Source organism: Strix aluco, chromosome 19 (genome assembly GCF_031877795.1).
Source record: "Strix aluco isolate bStrAlu1 chromosome 19, bStrAlu1.hap1, whole genome shotgun sequence".
In the NCBI taxonomy this organism is placed as follows: domain Eukaryota; kingdom Metazoa; phylum Chordata; class Aves; order Strigiformes; family Strigidae; genus Strix; species Strix aluco.
Genome location: NC_133949.1, coordinates 12,662,989 through 12,685,743, shown reverse-complemented (window position 1 = coordinate 12,685,743; position 22,755 = coordinate 12,662,989). Strand labels below are relative to the sequence as shown.

Genomic DNA, 22,755 nt, shown 5'->3' with positions numbered 1-22,755 from the left:
AACGGTCACAACGAACCATTTCCCTCCTCTCTTAACCATCCAATTTCTTGAGAGAGTCTGAAAACAATATGCAGGAGAGGAGGAATTCCACATGAAACACAGATTTCTTTCAGTGCAAGGGGACAGATGTATAAAAAGGGTGAAGACTCGTAACAATTGAGCATAATGCTCAGCAGCACAGTCCAACTGTACAGCAAAGTGAGGCATGGAGGAGATGGGAGGCTGCAGCAGAGGTCTGGCAAAGATGGTTGAGACAGGAAGGGCAGTCAGAAGTGTCACACAATTTTTTAAACCCTTACTACATTAGTTAAGGTGATCGCTTTTGAAAGGGATGATCCCTCGAAGAAACCCTTGAACCCTGGCATCTTCAATTTACCAACTGCTTTCCCTGCTCTGCTCAGTGCCATACATGCCGTGGGCTTGCATTTCCATTTTGTCCCAGAACACCTCCTGCTCTTTTCATCTTCTTCACGATCTCAAGTGAGGAGAGAACGCAGTCCCCCCACACGTCCCACAGCAGCTCACACGCAGGGGAGCAATCAAGCATTCACAGCAAAAGAATACGGAGGCTCCCGCCCCCGGGCCAGTGTTAGAAGCAGAGAGAAACTCCAATTTCACACAGAATGGCTAACCTGGGATTTTCCAGACATTTTCCAAGCCTGTGATGTGTTGTTACAGGATTATATGCACATATAGCCCCCCACACAAATGCATATATTAAATTACTCTTCAGATATACCATGTACTCTTCCCTCCCACTCTCGCACACCTGAAGAACAGCACAGCCCACACACTCAGTGTCCGCTGGCGACGCTGAATGCACACAACCACACCGATGCTTGGCAGCTGCAGGATGTTTAGCATAAAACCTAGAGCTGGAGGTGAGCCCCACACCACGGTCAGGGCAGAGGAGTTGGCTTTGCCAGCAGCTGTGCTTTCAGGGTGGAAAGCAGTGCTGAATACATCTGCCCCTCCTCTGCAGAGCTTTATCTGCTCTAACAGAGCCGAAGGCAAGTCACAATAGAGCCCATCAGCTAAGCATTTTTCTCAGGAGAGACCTAAACACATTCTCCAGCCTCATACCACAGTGCACTTTTCTCAGCAGGACTGAAAAAAACCAAGCAATGTCATGCTCTTTTGCCTCTTGTTACTCAGCATACGCTTTCTGTTCTCCACCATTGCCTGAGCAGCATCTGCAAAGAGAGAAGCAAAACAAAACACAGCCTAGAGATCCATCATATCCCAAAACAGTCTTCAAAGAGATTATTCCCTAAAATATTTACAGGAGCATTTTCTTTAGGCAGCACTGGGTGTCTGCTGCTCCCTCTGATGTAAACTGGCATTGCAAGTGGCTTTGCAACTTTGCCTCTGAAAAAAACCCGGTGTGGTTTGACACAACTACCTCAGAGAAGGAAACAAGAATGACACGGGAGCGCAGGCCACAGTCTACTGGGGCAGAAACAGGAGCACTAGCAGGGCTGGAGGGAAAAGAATATCTTGCACAGCCACGGGAACAATGCCACAGAGAAATGGTACCAGAATCTGGAAGGCATGAAGCATCCTCCCTCTTATCTCTGTACAGGACAAGAAGTACGGTGGAATCAGCCTCATCAGAAACACCAAGATAGCAAACCCACGCCAGCCTGGGGAGTCACTTCTATGGGCTGTGGTGAAACATCCCTCTTTTGCAGTCAGCCTCTACTGCATTCTCTCTCAAAAATACTCCAGTTAGCACCCACCTCACCGAGCCATCCCCTCCCTGTCCTCTGCTCCTCTCAACAAGCTAACAAAGGGCAGAAGCAGCCAGTCTCTAGAGGTGAGAGAGCAAGAAAAATCCACAGCTCTTGGCCTAGTTGCAAGTACAATGCATACAGAATAAAGGGGAAGCACAAGTACTTAATGTTACAGAAAGAAAACTTCCCACTCCAAGATTCTGCTGAATTAAGAATTAAAAGGGAGCTCTTATCAATACTCTATGACCTGCTTTAAAAACACTCCACCTGTTTGTTCCTCTCCTATGATGGAGGAAGTCATGTGAAACAAAACCTCATTAAATCTGAGTCCACCTGGCTGCCCTTGGCACAGAAGGGGAGCGCTGCAAGGAAGGAGTGCTGCCCGCGGCGAGCCAGCCCTGTTCATGGGGCCAGGAGCATTTCGGAGGAGGCATAACTGAGCACATCTCTGCCTGCGGCTCTGACGTAGCGCTGCTTCTGCTGCCTCCACGATGAGACTTGCACTCTGCAGCCAGAGACCAAGGCACCTGAGAACATGACTTCAGGGGAACAGGTTGCCCAGGAAATGGAAGTGTTCAAGGCCAGGGTGGATGGGGCTTTGGGCAATCTGGGCTAGTGGAAGGTGTGGAACCTTAATAACAGAGCACAGTGAGCACAGTAACTGGCATCTGACCAGCTCCTAGAGCAGATGCTTAAAGAAGAGTATAAGAACAGAGCAAAACACATACTTTTCCAGAATACCCTCCCAGCCCCCAGAGATTCCTGGATCATGCACTCCCTAAGCCAGGCTGTTGCTCTGTATTTAACACCCTTAACATTCTTCTGTCCCAAATTTATCAGCTTGCTTTTTCAGCTCATGGACACTTTTAGCATCACGTTGCTATATCAAGTCCCTTCCCCACTCCTCCACCTCAAACACCTTGACTACATCAAATTTAAAACCGAAGGGTCCTGTTGACATTGAGGTAGTCACTGTGGTGGCAAACAGCTCCTCACAGCAGTGAAAGCACAGCCTGCATGAGCCCTCCTGCAGCTGGGCTGATTAGAGGTGCCCATAAAACATTAATTCCTCAGAGCCCTGCAAACACAAAAATGTCCTACACAGGCCCATAAGGAACTCTCCAGTCAGCTTTCATTTGCCTGGTTATTTCAGCTAAGCAGTTTGTGTTTATATTAATTTGTTTTTATAGGAAATTAACTAGGCAATTATTTTTTTTAAATACTTCGTTTAAAAAATAAAAATTAAACAGTTGGGCAGAGACAAGTTCCCAATTCCCAAGCTGAGCTGTGCTGGTGTAATTAACTCGCCTGCTTCGAGGACGTCACCTCCCCCAGGACTCCCAGCTTGCACCAGGTACCGCACTGGCCTGTTTTTCCTTTTAGCTGCTACTCCCTCCAAGAGGCAGTGTAATTACTCTCTGCTCCATGCACCAGACCCCATTATCCCTGGGAAACCTTAGCAACTAAGTGAGTGTTTGCTCTTGTTGCTATGACAGAGGATAAATGACTAGCAGAGATAGATAAGGTTAACCCAGCTTCTGCCTCCCACCCACCGCCGGCCAGTCCCTTTTCTTCCCCAACACCAGTGGCGCAGCAGGGAGACAAGTGCGAGCAGGCAGGGAAAGGCCATTTAGTCCAGACACAAGTCTTCCCCTCATGTTTTAAAGATCCTACTGCCACAGTTGTATTTCAAAGCACATGTCTATTTTAAAGCGACAGAATAACCCTTGAGGCTGTAAAAGCGTGGCAGAAGACACACACTTGACTTTCAAGATACGGCCAAGTCTCAGAGCCAGAGAAGGAGAGCTGGGCCTGTACAAGTGCTGGCCCTAATCAGGGCTTTAGAAAAGTTTTTCTCACACACAAACCACTTTGAACTGCCCCTTCACACCTACAACTAGCAGTTTGTCAGCCCTTCCAGCAGCAAAGGAGCCTGCATCGACATTTCATAGGGGCTAAGCAGGCAGGAAGCACAAGCACAGCAGAGCCAAGCGATCCTCATCCCCTTCCCGCTCCCCACTCTCAGGAAGGGAGAGAGCTGGCCCGGCGCACAGGGGCACAGCTGAGAAACAGCCTTTTGCCATTTCCTGCTGCAACAAATCCCCACAACAGCACAAGCCCTTAACAGCAGATGGAGAGCCCGGTGACACAAGGAATCCAATATGATCAGACTTGACTTGCAGCTCTGTGGCTTGGGCCAACAGAGACAAGGAAAACACAATGTCCAAATAAACACCGCAAAACCTTGGCAAGCTTTGGGACAACAACTTCAGAACCCAATCAGACAGACTTTCTCCCGTCTGTCTCACCATGAAAGCTCAATCTAAAGCAGTACCAGTGCCAGCAAAATAGGGAAAACCTCATTCAGCACCATGTTTTGGATGTGGTTGGCCCAGCCCAAACTAAACACAAACCAGCCACAGCACATAGAAAGTGAGGTGTCATTACCACGTAAAGTCAGCTTGGAAAGTGAGGATGAGGTTTGGGGGGTAAACAAAGAAGGTTCCCATACACCAGAGGTGCTTCCCAATCCTAGCAGCAGTGGCAAGAAGTCTAACTACTTTAAAGACAGAGCTTGTTAAAGAGCTTATAAAATACAATGCCCTGGAGCTCCATACCAGTCCTAGGAGTGGGAAGATAATATCAGCTCTACAGGAAAACCGACATACAGTACCAACAATCCTGTATTAATGAGAGGCACTTATTAGCGTGGCTACTTGATATATGGTAACTTGATACAAGAACCAGTTTTTGCCCAAGCAAAGCAGTCTTCCGGCTCCCCAGCACCCTATGATGCTGGGGAGGAAAGCCAGCACTCTTCCACCTGCCAAGGTGTACCTTTATTTATCAGACTTTGGCTTTATTTCCTTCTGATCCCCAGCCAGGCAGGTGCAGTTGTGCAAAGTGAATAATTCATGAAGACAGCAGGCTCTTTCTGACTCACTTCTGGGGCAGGTTGATCTGGCATAGGCCTAAGAGAAGCAAATTAGCATCTAAATGGCCAATTAGAGAGACTCATTTCGCTATTCTGATATGTTAAAAAGCTCAGGAGGCCTTCTAGGGCTGGAGGTTGGCAGGGGGGAATAGGCACCTCCCAGCCTCCAGAGAAGCGTCAAATTTCTTAGAAAGAATCGGACATAGGAGGGAAGTACTGAGCACGAGCCAGCCCAGCATTTGTCAAGGAATCCCTTGCTGGAGAACCACATGCCAGCCTATTTCATGAGTAACCTCAAGTGAACCAGGAAAAGCACAGTTTATGGCCAGCGAACTCTGCTGAGCAGCCTGACCCCAGACCTTGCCAAAATGTAGCCATCCAGCACGGCTCCCAGCCACAGGCCTGCCATCACATCTGGAGGATGAACTATCCTTTCTCAGCATCCTTCAGCTGGAGTGTTGGTTTTAGGCATCCTAGGAAGCCTAAACCACCACACAAACACAGCCAGCAATAACTCCAAGACCTTTATCACCCTGAACACTGTTGGTACAAGCAAAAAGAAAGCCATGGACTTTGACCAGGCCATGGGGAGTACCTGACCCGAGCTGCACCAGACTGAAAACCCTGGCGGTGGGCACAGCACGTCATTCCTACTCGCACACACAGCAGCACCCATCATGCTTTGTCACAGCACCCAGAAGAACTGCGACCATTCATCAGCCACGAGATGCACATGGCTGTTCCCACCAAACACCACGCACAAGCTCTCAAAAGCACGCTGGGGCTGGTAATTTTTTCGATGGAAAACGTCACTTGTAACCCCCCCCCCTTCTGGCTTGCTCCTCCCTCACATTGTTACCTTCAGGGGGCTGAATTCCACCTAAATTCAGCCTTGGGCAGTTCGCCTTGCTGGGCTCCTGGATGGCCTTCAGCAGCGTTGGCTGCTGAACTCTCCCACCCGTGGAGCTCCGGGTGTGGGTGCCCCAGACCCCCGCCCCCAAAGCCGCCCCCCCGCCCCAGCTCGCCCGGGGAAAGCGCCGTACCCCGCAGTCCCCGGACACCGCGGTTTACGCTGCGGGGATCCAGGCAGCTGGGACGTACCAACACCTCAAACTCTGCTTAAAACTCCGCTTAAAACTCCGCACGAAGCGCCCGCCCAGCACCGCCGCGCTGCACCGCCCGCCCCGCACACCCACCTGTGCTCCGGCCCCGGCAAAACTCCCGACCGGCTCCGCCACAGCTGGGACGCGGCGCGGAGCCACCGCCCCCGTGTCCCCCCCGCCTCCTCCGCGGGACAACGCGGAAACGGAGCGGAAAGGGCGCGCACCGGCCGCACCCCCCCCCCTTCTCCGGCACCGGCCGCGCCCCCCGGCGGCCCCCGCGGGCTCGGGCGCCCCCTGGCGGCGCCGCGCCGCACCCGCCCCGCCGGCCGCAGCCAAAGCCCGGCCTGGAGCTGTGGGCTGGGAGCGGGGGGCAGAGCCCAAACCCCCTTCAGACGAACCCCGAAACGCTAAACAAGGAAAGGCGGTAGCAAAAAGAAAAAAAAAAAACAACAAACAACCGAAAACAAAACAAAACAAAACACAAACTCACTCAAACCAAACTGCCCAAATCCTCCCAAAAAACCTCAAAACAAAAAACCCCAAGCCCACCCCGAAACAAAACACAAATCCACCCAAACAAAACAAACCCCAAAACTAAAAAAAAAAAAACCCAAAACAACAAAAAAATACAACCCCCCCCCAAAAAAACCCACCCAAACCAAACTGCTCAACTCCCCCCAATATCCAAAACAACAAAAAAAACCAAGCCTCCCCCAAACGAAAAAGAAACCCACCAAAGAAAACAAACCCCCCAAAACAAAAGAGCAACAAAAAAATCCAAAGTCTAAACAAAAAAAAACCCCACAAAATGCAAACCCACCCAAACCAAACTGCCCAAAACCCAAAAAAACCCTAAAACAACAACCGTCCCCCCGAAGCAAAACACAAATCCACTGAAACAACAACAACAAAAAAAACAACATAAAATTCCAAACCCTAAACAAAAAAAACCCACAAAATGCAAACCCAACCAAGCCAAACTGCCCAAAAACCAAAAAACCACAAAACAAGAAAAAAAAACCATCCCCTTAAAACAAAACACAAACCCACCCAAACAAAACAAACCCCCAAACCAAAAGTAAAAAGAAACAACAACAAAAAAACCCAACAAAATCCCACAAACCCAAACAAACCCCTCAAAAACAAAAAAACCCAAATCAACAAAAAAACCCCAAACTAAAATAAAACCACACACAAACCCACCCAAACAAAACAAACAAAACAACAAAAAAACCCCAACCCTCCCCCCCCAAAAAACCAACCCCAGCAAACAAACAAGCAAGCAAAAACCTCACAGCAAAAAACACCACCACAAAAAATAATTTTGCAGGGGAAAAAAAAAAGGTAATCAAAACAGGAGCACTCCATAGCAGAGCAAGGTGACCTGCTGGGCTGGGGACAACGGACGGGAGCTCGTAACTTTTGAAAATTAAGGACTCAAAATCTGCAGAGAGGTCCCAATAACAGACACCAGCTACGGAAGGTTGCCTGGGATCAGCTGCAAAATTTGGTGGATCCAACGCGGACCCAGCATGGGTCCAGCACGGACACAACATGGACCCAACATGGGCTCAATCTGGACCCAATGTGGACCGAACATGGACTCAGTGTGGACCCAACATGGACCCAAGTGGACCTAGCGTGGACCTAACTTGGACCCAAGTGGACCCAATGTGGACTCAACGTGGACCTAACTTAGACCCAACATGGACCCAACGTGGACCCAACATGGACCCAACGTGGACCCAGCATGGGCCCAGCATGGGCCCAGCAGGGACCCAGCATGGGCCCAGCTTGCCAAGATAACCCAGCCAACCTGCTTCAAGCAACTCACTGCAGGTGAGTGAGGGACCAAGGTGCTGTGTGACTTTTCTTCCGCTTTCAACAACTGCTTGTAGCCCACTTGCTCACGCTTCATCACAACCAGACACGTCTCGCTCTGCATTTTGGAGAGCTGTACAAATTAATTACTGTCCCGTGCAGCACAGGGAGGGTGGGGAGTGGGGAGCAAAGCCCTCGGTGAAGTGACAGCCTGGGATCGTACGGTGAGTCAACAGAAAATCACAGGAAAACAATTATCCTTTGCACCACCTGTGAACACAGAAATTAGGACTCATCACTGTCTAAATGTCTAGGGGATGCAGTGAGTAAATTTGCCATGTGACAGGAAGGGAGAGAGAGAAAAAGAGAAAGGGAAAATAAATCCTCGGTCTGTGTTTTTACTGCCTGTTCAGAACCTGCTCTTGAGAAACCTGGTGGTGCTGCAACCCCATCACTTCCATACATCCACAAGACCTCAGGATAAGCTCAAGGACCCTAAGCTACCTTTTACCTAAATTGAATTCAAGCCTAAGTATATATTTTGCTTTTTGTCTTAGGTAAGTGTTGAAAAATACATCAGAGGAAGCAGCGTTTGCATTAATGCAGAGCCTGTATTTCTGTGGAAGAAAGCACTCAAACATGACATTTTGCACCAGGGTAGTTCTCCACACAGTCAATAATATAAATAAATTAAACACACAGTTCCGCCAACTTCAGAAAAAAGATAAATTACGTTATTTAACCAGCTGCACTGGCAACAGCAACAGGGTTGAATTTGCTCGTCAGGATCCCCACAGAACCACAGATGCTTTGGAGTCCAACTGCAAGGCTGGGCCTTGATAGCTAGAAGCCACAGAGAATAAATATGACATTACATTAAAAATTTAGAAAGGCTAAATATGAGTTTTATCTTGATAGCATGAAGTCAGTTTTTAGTATACTTGTTTCTCAGAAAGTAGGCACTTCCACCCAAAGAACCCTTCAAAATCTCTCTTTTATCGATGATGGGTTTCACTGAATTATTCACCAGATCACAGCTGCCAGAGATTTTAAACACACACATGACAAGGCCTGTAACAGAGAGCAACCTTCTCCTGCAGGCCTATCAGAGATGCTGACAGTTGCGCCACAGGTGCCCCAAGCTGATCCAGTCTCCTCCCAGCACAGCACATAATTGCACACCGGGAAGCAGCCTTTATGTGTAACCCTCAGACAGGCACATTTCTCAAGAAAGGAAAAATAAATACCACCATTTTCAGAGAGATAAACTCGTGGGCGTGAAGGTGTCCTCCAGAAGAACTACAAGTGCTTAACAGCAGCCCTATTGTACAGCAAAACAATCCTAATTGTCACAGTGCTGGAGTGCTGTGGGAAGTGGTTCCCAGTTTGGACACTGGACTGGTAAACTGGGGTCTGGGCTCCCATTCTCAGCCGTGTCCTGCCAGGCAACCAGAGCTGAGGCATTGCACTGTTGGTCTGCTGTCCACAGGTTCCTTCAGGTAAGGATTCATCATCTGTCTGTTCAGCATTTGAGGTGGACAATTAGTGTTTTAATAAACAAATAAGAGTGTTAATTATAAGCAATTTTAAACACACAGCATAACCAAAGGCCAAACTGGCTGGCTGCTTATCTCTGAAAGACCATTTCCTAGGGACACGGGCTGACAGCTGGCAAGGAGCTGCCACAGCCTGAGATGTTTGGCAGTCCCTTCGCATTGCCCGACCTCTCCAGCTCAGCCTAGCTACTTTACAATTCACAGCAAGAAGGCCAGGATTTTTCTCCAAGCTGTTACTCTGATTGCAATCCTCTACTATTTGGTCCTCAGTGATTCAATTTGTGTTCGCCCCTCTAATTATCGTTCCTCAATAAAAAGGCCAATGATTCAGTCCCTAATCGGAACAAAAAAAATCATGCCTATAGAGCACACCTGCTCAAGAATATATAAGACAAAGGAAACATTTAAAGAATACTGATGTTTCATAGCAAATTAAGCTGCTTTTTATCTGTTTTAAAGACAAACTCCCCATTCTGATCCACTGCTCTTTTTGCTTGTGTGAACAAGTCTCAGGTTTAATTCTGCCGTCCTTGTTCAAGGTAAACCTACAGCATTAACTATAACGTTTCACAAGGAGACTTCCTTAGCAGACCAGTGCAGTGGGTCTATATGCAGTTTCAGTGCATCTGTGGCACAGGAAAATGATGCACGTTTTGGAGAAAACTGGTTCCACGTGGCAATCTAGAGGAATTTCTCAGTGTAGTTGCATTTGAAGTCAAAATGTGCACCAAGAACACACACCTCTCTCCACCAAATAAAAGCCATTTGGGTTAGAACCCAGCAGTCATGGGTTTTATATTTGAGGTTTGGGTATTTCTTTGATGTCCTGATAAAAATATATATGCATATACACAAGAACCGTGAAGATCCACATTAGGTTGGGCTTTGAATTTAAGGCTTGCAAGTTTCTTTCCTCATGTCACCAGATCTATATAATTGCTTGTAAAATGATTAATTTTTCCGATCAGGATATGTTCACAAAACTCCCCTCAGATGCACCTGCCTGTTGCATTACCAGATTTTATATTGAATAAGGGGTCATCATAACACCCCTGTCTCACCAAAGGAAACAAATACAACGGTACCTTTACTTCATTTTACACTCAAGATAAAATTAAAGAGGACAGTAGTAATATTCAAGCAAATTGAAAGACAAATCTAACAACCCTTACACATATAGATTAGCTCTACTGCTTGAATGCAATTACCCTTCCCAGCAAGGGTTTACAGATTGGACTTCTATTTTATGAATTCATGATATGTTTATTTTCAAAAGATGTATACCTCCAAGACACAGTGAAACCTTCGGAGGATTGTGGAAAGTTTGTTCTTAAATTTTTACTGTGAATTGCAGGTAGAACATCCACTGAGACTGGAGTCTGGCTGCACTGGGCACGGCAGAGTTTGAGACTTCAGACTAGACAGAAAAGGGGGACAAAGAGAAAAGTGACAGAAAGCGGTAAGAGGGTAAGGGATTTGCTTGGGGACGATGCCCCTTCAGAATAAAATTATCTGCTGCTGGGAAGCACCTCACCACCCAGCATCCTCCCGACCAACTGCAGCAGCAGAAGGGGCAGGTTAACCAGGTGAACATTGGTCCTACCCATCCTGGTACTCCAGGGAGAAGCTGTCAGAAGACGATTTTCTTTGCATGTAGCTCAGGCCAGCCGCTACCACTGGGCTCTAATTTTGGCTGGCAAGTCAGGTTTTATCATAATAAAATTAATGACAACCACCACTAGCTACAAGTAATCCCCTTCCCTCAGCTGTTCTCCAAAAGTATTATACTCACTTTTCAGTCTGGATGAATTATTTACATCCCATCACTGCTGTTGCCGTTTTCCTTGCCTTTTTGCCCCGTGTCACCATCCCTTTCATCCACATGCAGGCTTTGGAGACCTGCTGGCTGCTGTACAGCATTAGTAATAACCATCACTGCGAAACCCCTGCTGTTGACACTTTGAAATCAGACCATTAGCAGCAGTCGGAGAAGTGCTGCCTGCAGCCCAGGGATCCGTCGTGGGAGCAGCCTCGCGGGAGCCTGATTTCATCACAACCTGTCTGAATGCAACCACCAGTGTCTGCCAAATTTCACATCTAAAAGGATCAGGAGAGAAGGAAAGAGGCAGGCAGGGAGGGGAGAAAGCAACAGAACCGGGATTAAACCTCATGTTATTTCCAGGGAGAGGACGACAAATAAGCTGTGCATTGCTTCAGCAACTGCTGCTAGAGTTCCCACAAATGCTTTTTGTCCGGGCTCACCTCTGAAAGAGACACACTAATGTCCCTTGCTGGAGAGGCTTTTAAAACACTCACCATCACATGCAGCAGCAAGGGCAGGAGATGTGAGGGTTGCACTGGCCCCAGAACACCCGGGAGAGCTATTGCCACCTCCAGAGTTGTTTTACATGTACTTTTGCTGCTCTGATGTGGGGAAAGGCTGAGTGGAGGGAAGGGAGAGGGGAGTTTCCTTCAGCACCTTCATTTACAGAGCTGAGGTGCTACGAAGGGGTGGGAAGGACCCCGATAGCTGGTCTCCCTGCAGTGGATTTGGGGTTGATTTTTCCCCCACAGCAGCACTGTGCCGCGAACCCCGCAGGCCTGCAATACTTCAGCTGCTGCCAGGACTGTACTACCTCAGACAAGCCAATATTTTCTGGTGAGGCCATATTCCCTCGGGCAAGCCCCAATACCAACACCTCCAGAGGGACAGAGGGGAGGAAACCTGTGCTGGGCAGGGTTGCTCACACAGAGCAATGGTGCTGGGCCCCTGGCCAAGCAGGCAGGCCCAGGCTTGCCGCGGCACCATGGCTGCCCTGGAGAGCTCGCTGAAGGGCCGGCACTGAGGGGAGGGGAGGGGAAAGGGAAGGTGGAAGGCAGCGGTGAGATGGAGGGGAAGGTGCTGAGGGGAGGAGAGGTGAAGGGGGAAGGTGAGGAGGAAGGGAAGGTGCTGAGGGAAAATGGAGAGGGAAAGCACTGAGGGGAGGAGAGATGGAGGGCAAAACCTGAGGGGAAATGGAAGGGGAAGGCCTGCAGGGAAGAACTGAGGGGAGATGGAGGAGAAAGGCACTGAGGGGAAGAGCTGAGGGGAGATGGAGGAGAAAGGCACTGAGGGGAAGAGCTGAGGGGAGACAGAGGGGGAAGGCACTGAGGGGAAGAGCTGAGGGGAGATGGAGGGGGAAGGCACTGAGGGGAGGGAAGATGGAGTGGGGATCACGGACAAGGAAGGAGGCTGGGTCAGGGCTGCTGACCTTCCTTCCCTTGCTCCCTGCCAGGCTCGAGGGCGGCCGAGGGAGGCCATGCCAGGCCTGCTGCAGGGCCCCGCAGGCAGGAGAGGAGTGCGGGCTGGCAGCGGGGGGCAAGGGGCTGCCCGCAACCCCCTCCACCACAGGCCCCCGGCTTGAAGCCACCATGGAGGAAGAAGCAGCAGCAGCTGCCGCACAGGAGCATCACCACCACCACCATTGCACGGGCAGGTGAGCTGGGCTGGCTGCTGTCCCCCACAAAGCCACTGCGCTCCCCGCATCTGTCCCCAAAACAGCCCAGGCAGGGTCTGGGCAGGCCTGGGGAGGGAAGGGGTCATCGGGTGAAGCCGCCTGTGCACCAGGCTGGTACGTCACCACAGTTCAACGTCGCACAGACATGAAGGGACACACAGCCAGAGCAGGAAGGCAGCTCAGATTCACCTGTCCTGTTGGCCAGAGGATACGGTGCTCAGCTCTCCCTCCATCCTGCAGGAGAACTGCTGTGGAGAGGAAAAGCTATGAGAACTACTGTGGAGAGGAAAGACAATCTTCCCTAGGAAATCATGTATGGCACTTTAAAACCTTTCAGTGAACCTGTAGCCTGTTTATATGTATACTTTCATATATAGCTATAAATCTATCCAAAAAAAGGATAGAGTACCTGTAACTACACAGCATAAGCAGTAGGAGGCATAAGACATCTGTCAAGAAGTAGGCAATTTCATAAACTGCCTAAGATTTAGGATGCTGTAAATATTTAGTGGTTTTCTTTTGGTGAGCTACAGCATAGTTGTTTAAATATTAACCGTTCCACGGGCATGAGTCACGGCCCCAATTTAACTTCCCATCAGTGGGGCTGAGTTGTCATACAGTGGAGCTGTAGCTGTTATAGCTAGAGAAAGGGGAGGTTAATGTCAAAAAATCTTCCATGTAAAGGAATAGCCATTCATTTCCAGTATCTTAGTACAAATGTCACCTGAAAGTTTCCAGAAATTGTACCAATAACAAAAAAAAAAAAAAAAAAAATCACATTGCTTGCTGTATTAATGGATAACAGCTTTAAATAAATCCTCAATAACTAATAATCAACTTCCTGCCTAAATTGAGTGAGGCAAGCACAGTGAACTTGATGCCAGTGTTGAAGTGTTATTAATGCATTAACAGCCTCAATAAATACGTTTTACAGGTGTGAGAATTGTTTTGTTAGCCAATCAGATAAATATATATTCCTCACTTAAAAATAAGATTTTTAGGCCATTAATATTTTCTTATAGATTTGGTTTCTTATTAATGGGCACTTAAAGGCACAGCAAGCACTTCCTTCATCAACCCTCTTTATGAAATAAGCAGGAAAGCCTCAGAGGCAATGCATACATTTTTGCTAACAGCATTTATTGTTTTAACAGATAAACGTCACCACAAAACCAGAAAGCAGCAGGCCCGCTTCCCTCCATTGCTTGAAATCACAAGTCTTGGGAGGAACCCTGACTCAGGTCAAAATAATGCAGAAGAGAATCAGGAGGATGCAGAAATACACAAGGTTGTAGTATCGACTTCCACCATTTCGGACTCTAGTCAAACAGATGAAGGTCTTTCTGCTCAGCTTAACAAAAGCCTTCGATGGGACGGGATTCTTGAAGATCCTGTAGCAGAGGAAGAAAGGCTGCGCGTCTATAAGATGAACAGAAGGAAACGGTACGAATCGTATATCCAGCAACACTTGCCCGCTGAGCCATGCCCGACTGTCAGGCATTCCCCATCACTTGGTCGCAGGGCATCGTGCACAAGCAGCGATCTCACCGTAGGTAAAGTAGATTGCTGCAGTTATTTTCCAGAGGAGCAAGTGTGAACTGGTCCTGAATGCTGAGTGAGCTAGCCCAGTCTCCGAGCTGCAACCAGTGGTGTCACCCAAAATCTCTCAACAAGTTCTGCAGCTTAGTACTGATTACTCACTGTCTTGTATCTGTGGAGAACACAACATTTATATTTTAAAAACAAACCAACCTGTTAGTTAAAATATGGATGCAACTCAGTCTACTTCAACAATTAAGAGTGCTCCTTTCCATACTGCCTATTTGTCCTGGAGTATCCCTAGTTGTTGCGATTAGTTTATTTCAGAATAATACTGCATTACACCTGAGCTTTTCTAACCAAAATCATTGGCCAATATGAATCAAAAATCACATCAAGCAGTAGGCTGCCTTGTACTCACCTACTTCAGCTTCTCAGAGTGAAGGCACATCTTTCATACAGAATGTTACTACGATATCAAAGGAAAACAGCCCAGGCCACACTAAAGGAAGTATTTGGAAGTTAGGTGGCACATCTGAAAGGAGATAGTTTTTCCTGAAACCTTCCTGAAAAACACTGCTCCAATTTTTAAAGTTTTTTCTTAATGGCTCTTCAAATGGACTGTCTTTTATACAGCAACTGATGTTTATAGACGGCTTTTCTCCTGCTTAATACTTTAAACACTGCATGATACTCAAAATGCTTGCACAGACTTTTGCAGGAGCAGCGGCACGCTTTAGAACAGCTTCAAAGCTCCTCAGATTCCAATAATGTCATTACGCCCAAATCTAGAGCTTTTGCAAGCAGATAACCAGATGAACAATAAAAAGTAAGCAAAAAATCCCATTATGAATTAATTAACTGATGTTCAATTGCATCCATTTCTACTCTGCCAGAGATACTAACAAAATCAGCACGCCTGCAAATTCAGAAAGGTTTAGAGAACAGATTAAGAATCCAGAAAAACACTATAGCATGTCTCTCAAAACAATAGTTTGTAACCATCTATTTTGTTTTTATGAAGTTTAATGCATAACACATTCTAGTCTTATTTTATGCTGTATTTATTAATGTAGCATTTGAGCATCTACATTTTAAACAAAATTTAAAAGAAATTCCTGTCTGGTTAAATACGTGTTATATTTGAAAAGGATAAGTGTTTCACTTGTAGGATATGCTGAAATCCATACCAGAAACTCTCTTTAAAAATAAAACTATACCAGATGAACAACTCACATACATACTGGAGAGGATTTTCAGTTGTCTTCAAGGCACTTTTTCAATGTCTTACTAAACTGATGAAACCACAACATTTGCTGTTGGTTGGGTTTTTTTAATACAGACAGTTTTATGTAGGAAACGCCTTCTTAGAATATGTAAACAACAGCAACATGTGATATAAGAGAAACAAGAGGGAAGCTGGGATTGGCAGGATGTATTATGTATTTATTTCAAAGGAAATGCCATAATAAACACTGAAAAGCTTTGAATGAAAAATAAAGAGACTTCCCTAGATGATGGTTTTCAGATCATTTATTACCAATAAAGTAAAAGACAAATTGAAAATTAGAAAAGGGGGTAGGAAATGTCACAAACATCAGAACACTTGCACAGAGCTAATCAGATCTTTGCAAATGTTGGAACATAAATAATTTAAAATGTATCTCTACCAATTAAAATATTTTTAAGAGGTACATAATTAAGTTCGCTTTATAAAAATTAGGTGCTTTATCCTAAAACCATAGTGTAAGGGTCATTTCATTTCTAACTAGGGACGACTGATGATTACAACTTAAAATAATCTTCTCTTAGATGTCTTGCAAATGAACTCATTGGAAGAGCGTTGTTGGAGCAATCCAGGGCCCGTGTTCTTCCAGCGTCCTGCGTCCAACAGTGGCCAGCACCAGATGTTTCAGGAGCAAGGTACATGAAACTGCGAAGCGAGCAACGATGCAATAGCTTTCCCAAAGGGGAGTTCTGTCCGTTTGAAACCCCACACACACCCTCAGGGGCTGAGTTGAGCCTTCTGTTACACCACAGGAATATCTTGGGGCGATGTTTAGGGGAGAATTGCAACACGTATTTAAGACACATCTAAATACTCAAGTCTGAAACCGACATGTTTAATGAGAAGGCCGCGCTGCTCTTAACAACTCTGGAGCAATGCCTACCTGACTTTGGCATTCTCTGTCACCCTGGAATTGTTTTAGGATCTGATTTACTGAGGCAAATACCACAGATTAAGGACGTTCTGTTCTGAGCTAATAAATAAGTAAAAAAACAAAACAACAAAAAAACCCAAACCACACAAACTGAAGCCTTCCTTCGTGCTGCATTTTTAGTCTCCCAAACCATTTCAGCTCACACTAGAGTGCACGTTCACACCATCCATCACACTTGCACAAACACGCATTAAGTAAGTACAGCTCAAGAACAGGCTCCCGAGTTTCTAACTCACCACAAAACTCACCCTTGGGGCTACGCACTAGCAAAGTCCTCTTTAAAAGCAGGTCCAGGGCTGACGTTGCACCAGAAGGTGACCCACAGCTCAGAGGAGTTTTGGAATACATGGAAAAGCCGTGTCCAGCTAAGTCAAGTCTACCAAGTGCTTCTGAGCTGCTACACCGCACTAGCCACCAACATAAGCCACGCTCCCAAAGGCAGATGCTCCCCACACTACACTGCTCTCTGTCAATATAGAAAAAAACATCTGGGTAAAGTAAGAACCCTCTCCGTATTATTTTCATTGAAGCAGATGATAAACTAATGCATGTAAGATCCAGATGGACTTTCATAGTATCTGAAGTTATTCCCTTTGGTCCCCAAACTCATCAACACTTGGGACTGGAGGGGTTATTCAGCAGCCTACAGACAGGCAAATGCTACCCCATCCCAGTGACATCCTGAATACCAAGTCCAGAGAGGACACGGACCTTCGCAATGAGCTCAGTGGGGAAGCAGAGCTACAGCTATGGATTTTGTTACGCAATAGTGATTTGCCAGTCCTTTGCCACCATCCACCTCTTCACAACCCCTACCACGACAGCCTCTCACGCCCGATCCCAGCATCTCCTCCATTCTAGGTCCCTGTACACACCGTGCATTTTCTGAAACTTTCTAGCGACAACTCCCTTAGTGAAGACAGTACAATGTCAGTAAAAATTAGGCACTGGTGTTTTTCCACCACCACATTGTCAAGACCTCACTTTCAACAACACAGGGGTAATTTTTGGCCTGATATTCTTCATTACAAGCACACAATGCTAGCGTGTTGCAGACTACGGCGCTGTAGAAGTCACTGTAAGTACAGAAGAGACATCGCGCCGTTCACCTAAAGAACTTGAATTACCTGATCCTTTCTCTGCTGCCTGGCAGTTTATCTCCTGTTCTACTCAGAATTCCTCTTCTTTCCAACTCACACCTTTGAACTGGACACAAATGCCACAGGATAACATTTTTTCATATCTGTTAAATTCAGAATTCTAGATTTTTTTCTGTTAGCTTTTCCCAGCTATTTCCAGGAGGTCGTGGTTCTAGAGAAAACAGTCTTGCGATCTAAAGTGAAACGAATGACAGCTCTGGCTATCTGTAACCTAATGACCTGGTAGATTCTCTGCGAGAGAGTGAACTGCCCTTATTTTTGCACATCACCACAAAGCATCAAATAGATTTCCACCTGCCAGGTGCTATTCCACATTCTTTCTTATCTGTCACTTTTTTCTCTAGGAAAATACTTCCCATTATTTTCATCTGATTACTGCACTGAGGGGAAGGGGAGGGAATTCATGGCTTTAAAGGTGAAGAAACAAGTTCCTTACTAACTTATGTTCCCACAGAAAACTGCGTTCAGGCCATTCTGATGCTTAAAGCAGGAATTAAGAGCTGAGAAAGAGGTGGTGACAGGTAAGGTTCCCTTAGCCTGACCAGAAAGTTGGGGTCTGTACCCGCTTTAGCTAGTGGAGAGTTAGCACAGTACATTAGACGGGACTGGGATGGATCAGAGCAAGAGAGACGGCCGTCAGTCAGCAACCATCCAGGACACAGTCGTTCCCAAGGTACTCCGACGTTTCCAGCTCTATGCTGGAGAGGAACCGCCGCGTGGTCTTACGACAGTTGTAATCCAGCGTGGTGGTGTACACAGTCTTGGCGTGCTTCGGGTAGACGATGGTGGTGCTGGTGAAACGCTGGGGCTTGTTGCGGGGCTCGAAGTGGACCTCCGATTTGTAACTGCGCCACGTGCAGTCTGGGACACAGATGACCGTCTGACTGCAAGAGGAAACGCTTAAGCCCACTGGCATATAGATGTCGTCGATGAAGTGCTTCTCCGAGTCGTATTTAACCGAGGACGTGTACCTGAAATACAAGAGAGACGTGCCTGAGCTCTGCTCTGGAACAGCAGGTGGCATTTTCTGGCAAGCAGAGCTGTCGGGTACCGGGATGGCTCCTCAGCCCTGTACCTGCCACCTCAACACAGGAACAGCCACACCGCACAAAAACTGTCTGCTGATGTCTTACTCGCTCCTTTATGGGGAGAAGAAAAAGCCTTATGGTAGCAGCACCCCTGGCATGTCACTGGTTTATCCAGCTGCCAGCACTACCAAACATCTTCTCAGTCCTTGCGGCCCTCATTTTTAAGCCTGAGCTCTGGGAACCTAAGAACCTCCTACAAACTCCAGTGCCTAAACCCAGAGGCCTAGATCCACATTTAGGCTTTGCACATAAGCATCCTAATTCCTCAGAGCACCAAGTCCATGGAAGCACATGCTATTTTCTCAGTGCCTGGATTGCAAAAGAAAGTTTTCATCTCCTTCACACTGCGACAACCGTGTGTTAGCTTTTCCACAGTGCTAATTGCCTTCAATTCCAGTCAGGGCATTGACTCTTTCTACCCTCCTTAGGCTTCCGTTTGATTGTATCAGCCTATCTCTGCTTGCACAGTAATCAACTGCAAGCCCTCATTTCTCATTACTGCAAATCATGATGTTCAGAGGAATAGTTCACAGGCTGTGATGCAGTACATTAGAAAAAATAATTATGCACTCTCTGAATACTAACTTTTCTTTTAGTTCACAAAAGCAGTCAGAGATGATAAGATAGAAAGTGCTTATTATAAAACCATGAGGTTACGAGAGCAAAATTCCTTTCCCCTAATAAAACAGTCCTAGGAAGATGGCTGCTTTGAAGATCTTCCCTCATGATTACCTTCTGGTTAATCAGTTAAAAGGCAACATTTTGGAGCACTGCAATGAGGTAAAAGCAGGAGAGTAAAATACAGGAAAGTCTTCCTGGAAAAAACCCATATGGGATTAAAAGAGGCTGAACACTCCTTCAGCCTGTACAAACGTCCAGGTCCAGGAATGTACAGCTGTGTGGAACAATAGCTCTGCAAATAAATTAACTTGACTCACAGGCACTGATAAGGCCTAACTACTCCTTTACGTGCTAACTCCTTCAAAACTGGATGACTGTAACACAATATTTACCTTATTTCCTTTGGTGGTAAAGGGTCAAACTCAACTCCTTCGCCAAAGGATAAAGGACACAATCTTGGAGGGCAGCTGGAGAGAATGGGGCTGGGGGAGAACACAGAATTCTGCAAAAAATTAAAAAACAATCCCTTTTATGTTACAATTTGGTATATTGTCAAGAAAACGCATTTATTTAGCCCCTGGTACAGAGCTGTTGACGTTCACATTTACGTGCAAGAGGATCTGCTGGTCCAAGACACACCTGCAGGTGCAACCCGCAGGTCTGACTTCACACGGGTCTACAGCATCAAAGATGTGGCAAGGTGTATTTTTTGAAGACAAAGTCCTTCCTCCGGGAGCTTACTTCAGAGAAGCCACTCTGGGAAGTGAGAAATACAGCCCCTCGGTGCAGCGTAGCTTCCCACAGCATGAACTATAGTCCGTTTGCTATATGAGCTCACGTTCAATTTATAGGTAACATTAAGGGAGCGTACGTGAGAGCTCTCCTTGCTGGATTTATCAGATATGCCCATGGGCAGATCACAGCAGGGAATTATTGCAGGGTGTCTCGCCATGAGCAACCTCCTTGTTTAACAGCTACACTGTGGCTACTATTTGAAGGCATTAAATCCAACCTGTCCAGTTCACACACAACCTGTTGGGAAGGATTACTTGTTCCCACCGAGCATCCCCGTGCTCCTCCCTGGTCAGGCAGCACCGTGAGCCCACACCGGCCTGGCAGCATCCCACAGCCAGAAAGTGGCCCCGGAGGGAAACAACTCGCTTGTGTTTTCGAAGCTGCCTTTGCACATGTGCTTTGCTATCCAGGGGCGAGGGGGCTGTGAGCATCTCTCCTGTTCAACACACGGTTCTGCTACGGCCTTTTCCAGTTTCACAGCAGCACCCCTGGAGAAAAGGGACCTTTCCTCTAGATCTGTATTTGTACCAACAGCTCAGCATCAATGTTCAGAAATAATTTTGAAAAAAAATAGCACATCTCTATCGAATACCATTAACTGAAACCATAGTTTAAGATACAGGCTTCCTACTCTGGGTCACTCTCTGGAATAACTAGGGTTCATTTTCCACGGAGCTCTTCAGAGACGTGCTGCGACGCCGTCCCAACCCCTACCTGGGGCAGGAGAGACAGGGGCTTCCCTCGCATCAGCGAGAACCGACCCCAAAGCCGGAGGCTTTTTAAAAGTCCCCCTGACCCCCGGCGGCCGGTTCCCCGCCCGGTGTGGGCGCGTTACGGGACACGGCAGCAGCCGGGGACGTCGGTGGGAGGGAGGGAAACTGGGGCCGGTTGTTTCCAACCTGTCCCCACGCCGGCCGCCCCGATGCCAGCACCCCCCGCCCCGGGCTGGTTTCCCACCTTCCGATCCTCAAAGGATGCTGCGGGGCGGAGAAGCCCACGGGGAAGCCCCGGCCGAGGCATCGCGGCCGGCTCCGACGGGCAACGAGCGGCTCTGCCGAGGGACCGGGCCCGGGCCCCGCGGGCTGCAGCCCCGGGTGCAGGAGAGCGGCGGGGAGGGGGAGACGGTGCCGGTACTCACCGCGGCGGCGGGCACGGGCGGGTCGGGCTCCGGTAGCCCGTTAGTGGCGGCGCGGTCGGGGCTGCCCGAGGAGAGGAGCCAGGGCGGGGGGGCGGGCCCGGGGCTGGGGGGCAACCCGGAGTCGGGGCTGTCGAGCCCCGCGTCGCCCCGCTTCCTCATGTCCGGGAGGTCGGGCACCTCCCGCAGGCTGAGCCGACCCACCATGGCGGAACCGCCCGGCCCCGGCCCCGGTCCCGGCCCGTCGCTCCGCGCCCTGCGCCGGCTGCGCCCGGGCGGCGGCGGGAGGGGCGGGGCCGCCGCCGGGGGGAGGGCGTGGTCAAGACGGGGGCGTGGCCTCTCCCCAGTGCCCCATCCCCTACCCCACCAGTGGCCCCATCGCCTCCCAGTAACCCCCAGTCACCCCGTATCCCCGGACCGCGTCCCCGCTCCCGTCCCCAGCCGCACGGCAGCGGCCAAACCGGCTCCCGGGACCGCCCTCAGGCGCTGCCCCTGCCCACGCCAGCGCGGTTTTGGGGGGCACTGAGCGAGCCGGTCCCGACGGCCAGACCCCGCCGGGCTCTCCCCACCTCCGACACGCTGATTTCCCCGCTGGGTGTTTTGGCAGCCGGGTTAAAGCCCCCAGACCCCCCTGGAGCGAGCATCGCAGCTGGGCGGGTTGGAGGGTACAGAAAAGCGACTGGGAGTTACGAACAGCGTCCACACACAGCAACCAGATTTATTAAATAAAGCGGGTTTGTTGAGACCAGGCCTGACCCCGCTGCCTGCCTGGGTGCTCCCGGCGGGCGAGGGGCAGATTGGGCCTGGGACAGGCCGCGGTGGTTAACGGTGGCACAGGCGCTCGCTGGGGCAGGACTGGGATGAGAGCGGGGACTGGGGAGGGAACGGGGGACACCGTGGTTCGTGGTACAACCACCCTCTCCCATTGCTCAACCTCGGCAGCAGCCGCCCGGCTTCCTCGGAGAGCGGCTCGCAGCGGAAACGGGGGCCTTGCTGAGGCTGCAAAGCAGCAGCTCTCGCGCACAGGCTTCGCTCACCCCCAAGGGTTTAACGACACCCTTCAAAACTCACGGTTTTCCCTCCGGGCTGCTCTTTCTCACTCCCCCACCCTGAGGATTCAGACTCAGGCAGCCGCGCTGCCACCCTTAATTGCATTTTTCAGGCAAAGCCGCTGAAGCTGAAACAAGAAAACAGAGGCAAAAGGTCTTTCTAGCACTAGAGGAGACGGAGGGAACGTTTTTTGGAAAATCCTAATGAAATAATTGCGCCGTGTCATCAGATTCAGTGGGGGAATACTCTTGTGGAGGGAAAGCAACTGTCTGCAGGCAGCCAAAGTCAACACTCCCCTGTGCAGTAACAAGCAGTCTGGCCTGACGGGCCCAGCACAAGTGAACCCAAACCCCTGAAAAGAATTCCTTCCCTGCCCCAAAATTAAAAGCAGAGCAGAACTTTCAGCCGTAGGCGTCTGTGGTTTGCAGCTATGTGGTGCTGGGAACTCCGGAGACTTCCTCAAGGAATTTACATTCCTTTGAAGAAATACTATGAGGCTG

The 22,755-nt window shown here is 48.6% G+C and overlaps 4 protein-coding genes across 6 annotated transcripts in view; 1 reads left to right on the top strand and 3 right to left on the bottom strand.

Moving 5' to 3' along the window:
• RPH3AL (rabphilin 3A like (without C2 domains)) overlaps nucleotides 1-6,114 on the bottom strand; it is a 40,630-nt gene extending 34,516 nt beyond the window's left edge. Inside the window, exon 1 of one of the 3 annotated variants that reach the window (XM_074844880.1) lies at nucleotides 5,865-6,114. The gene's annotated coding sequence lies outside the window, so the exon portion shown is untranslated. Of the gene's footprint in view, nucleotides 1-4,571; nucleotides 4,621-5,864 lie in introns of those variants that run through there. The other 2 variants (XM_074844878.1, XM_074844877.1) reach the window with 2 other exon arrangements.
• A 5,921-nt stretch (nucleotides 6,115-12,035) lies between these two features.
• Nucleotides 12,036-14,875, top strand: LIAT1 (ligand of ATE1). Its single transcript, XM_074845766.1, has 3 exons — nucleotides 12,036-12,078; nucleotides 12,424-12,624; nucleotides 13,800-14,875. Exons 1-3 carry the CDS (start codon nucleotides 12,036-12,038, stop codon nucleotides 14,240-14,242), a joined length of 687 nt encoding a protein of 228 aa, XP_074701867.1. The 3' UTR covers nucleotides 14,243-14,875.
• Nucleotides 14,876-15,609: 734 nt separating this feature from the next.
• RFLNB (refilin B) lies at nucleotides 15,610-21,467 on the bottom strand. Its single transcript, XM_074845472.1, has 3 exons — nucleotides 21,209-21,467; nucleotides 19,668-19,777; nucleotides 15,610-18,537 (listed from the first exon to the last, which is right to left on the bottom strand). The coding sequence occupies exons 1-3, from the start codon at nucleotides 21,410-21,412 to the stop codon at nucleotides 18,207-18,209; spliced, it is 645 nt and encodes a 214-aa protein (XP_074701573.1). The 5' UTR covers nucleotides 21,413-21,467; the 3' UTR covers nucleotides 15,610-18,206.
• VPS53 (VPS53 subunit of GARP complex) overlaps nucleotides 19,668-22,755 on the bottom strand; it is a 74,209-nt gene continuing 71,121 nt past the window's right edge. Inside the window, exon 23 of the transcript XR_012625779.1 lies at nucleotides 19,668-19,777. The gene's annotated coding sequence lies outside the window, so the exon portion shown is untranslated. The remainder of the gene's footprint in view (nucleotides 19,778-22,755) is intronic.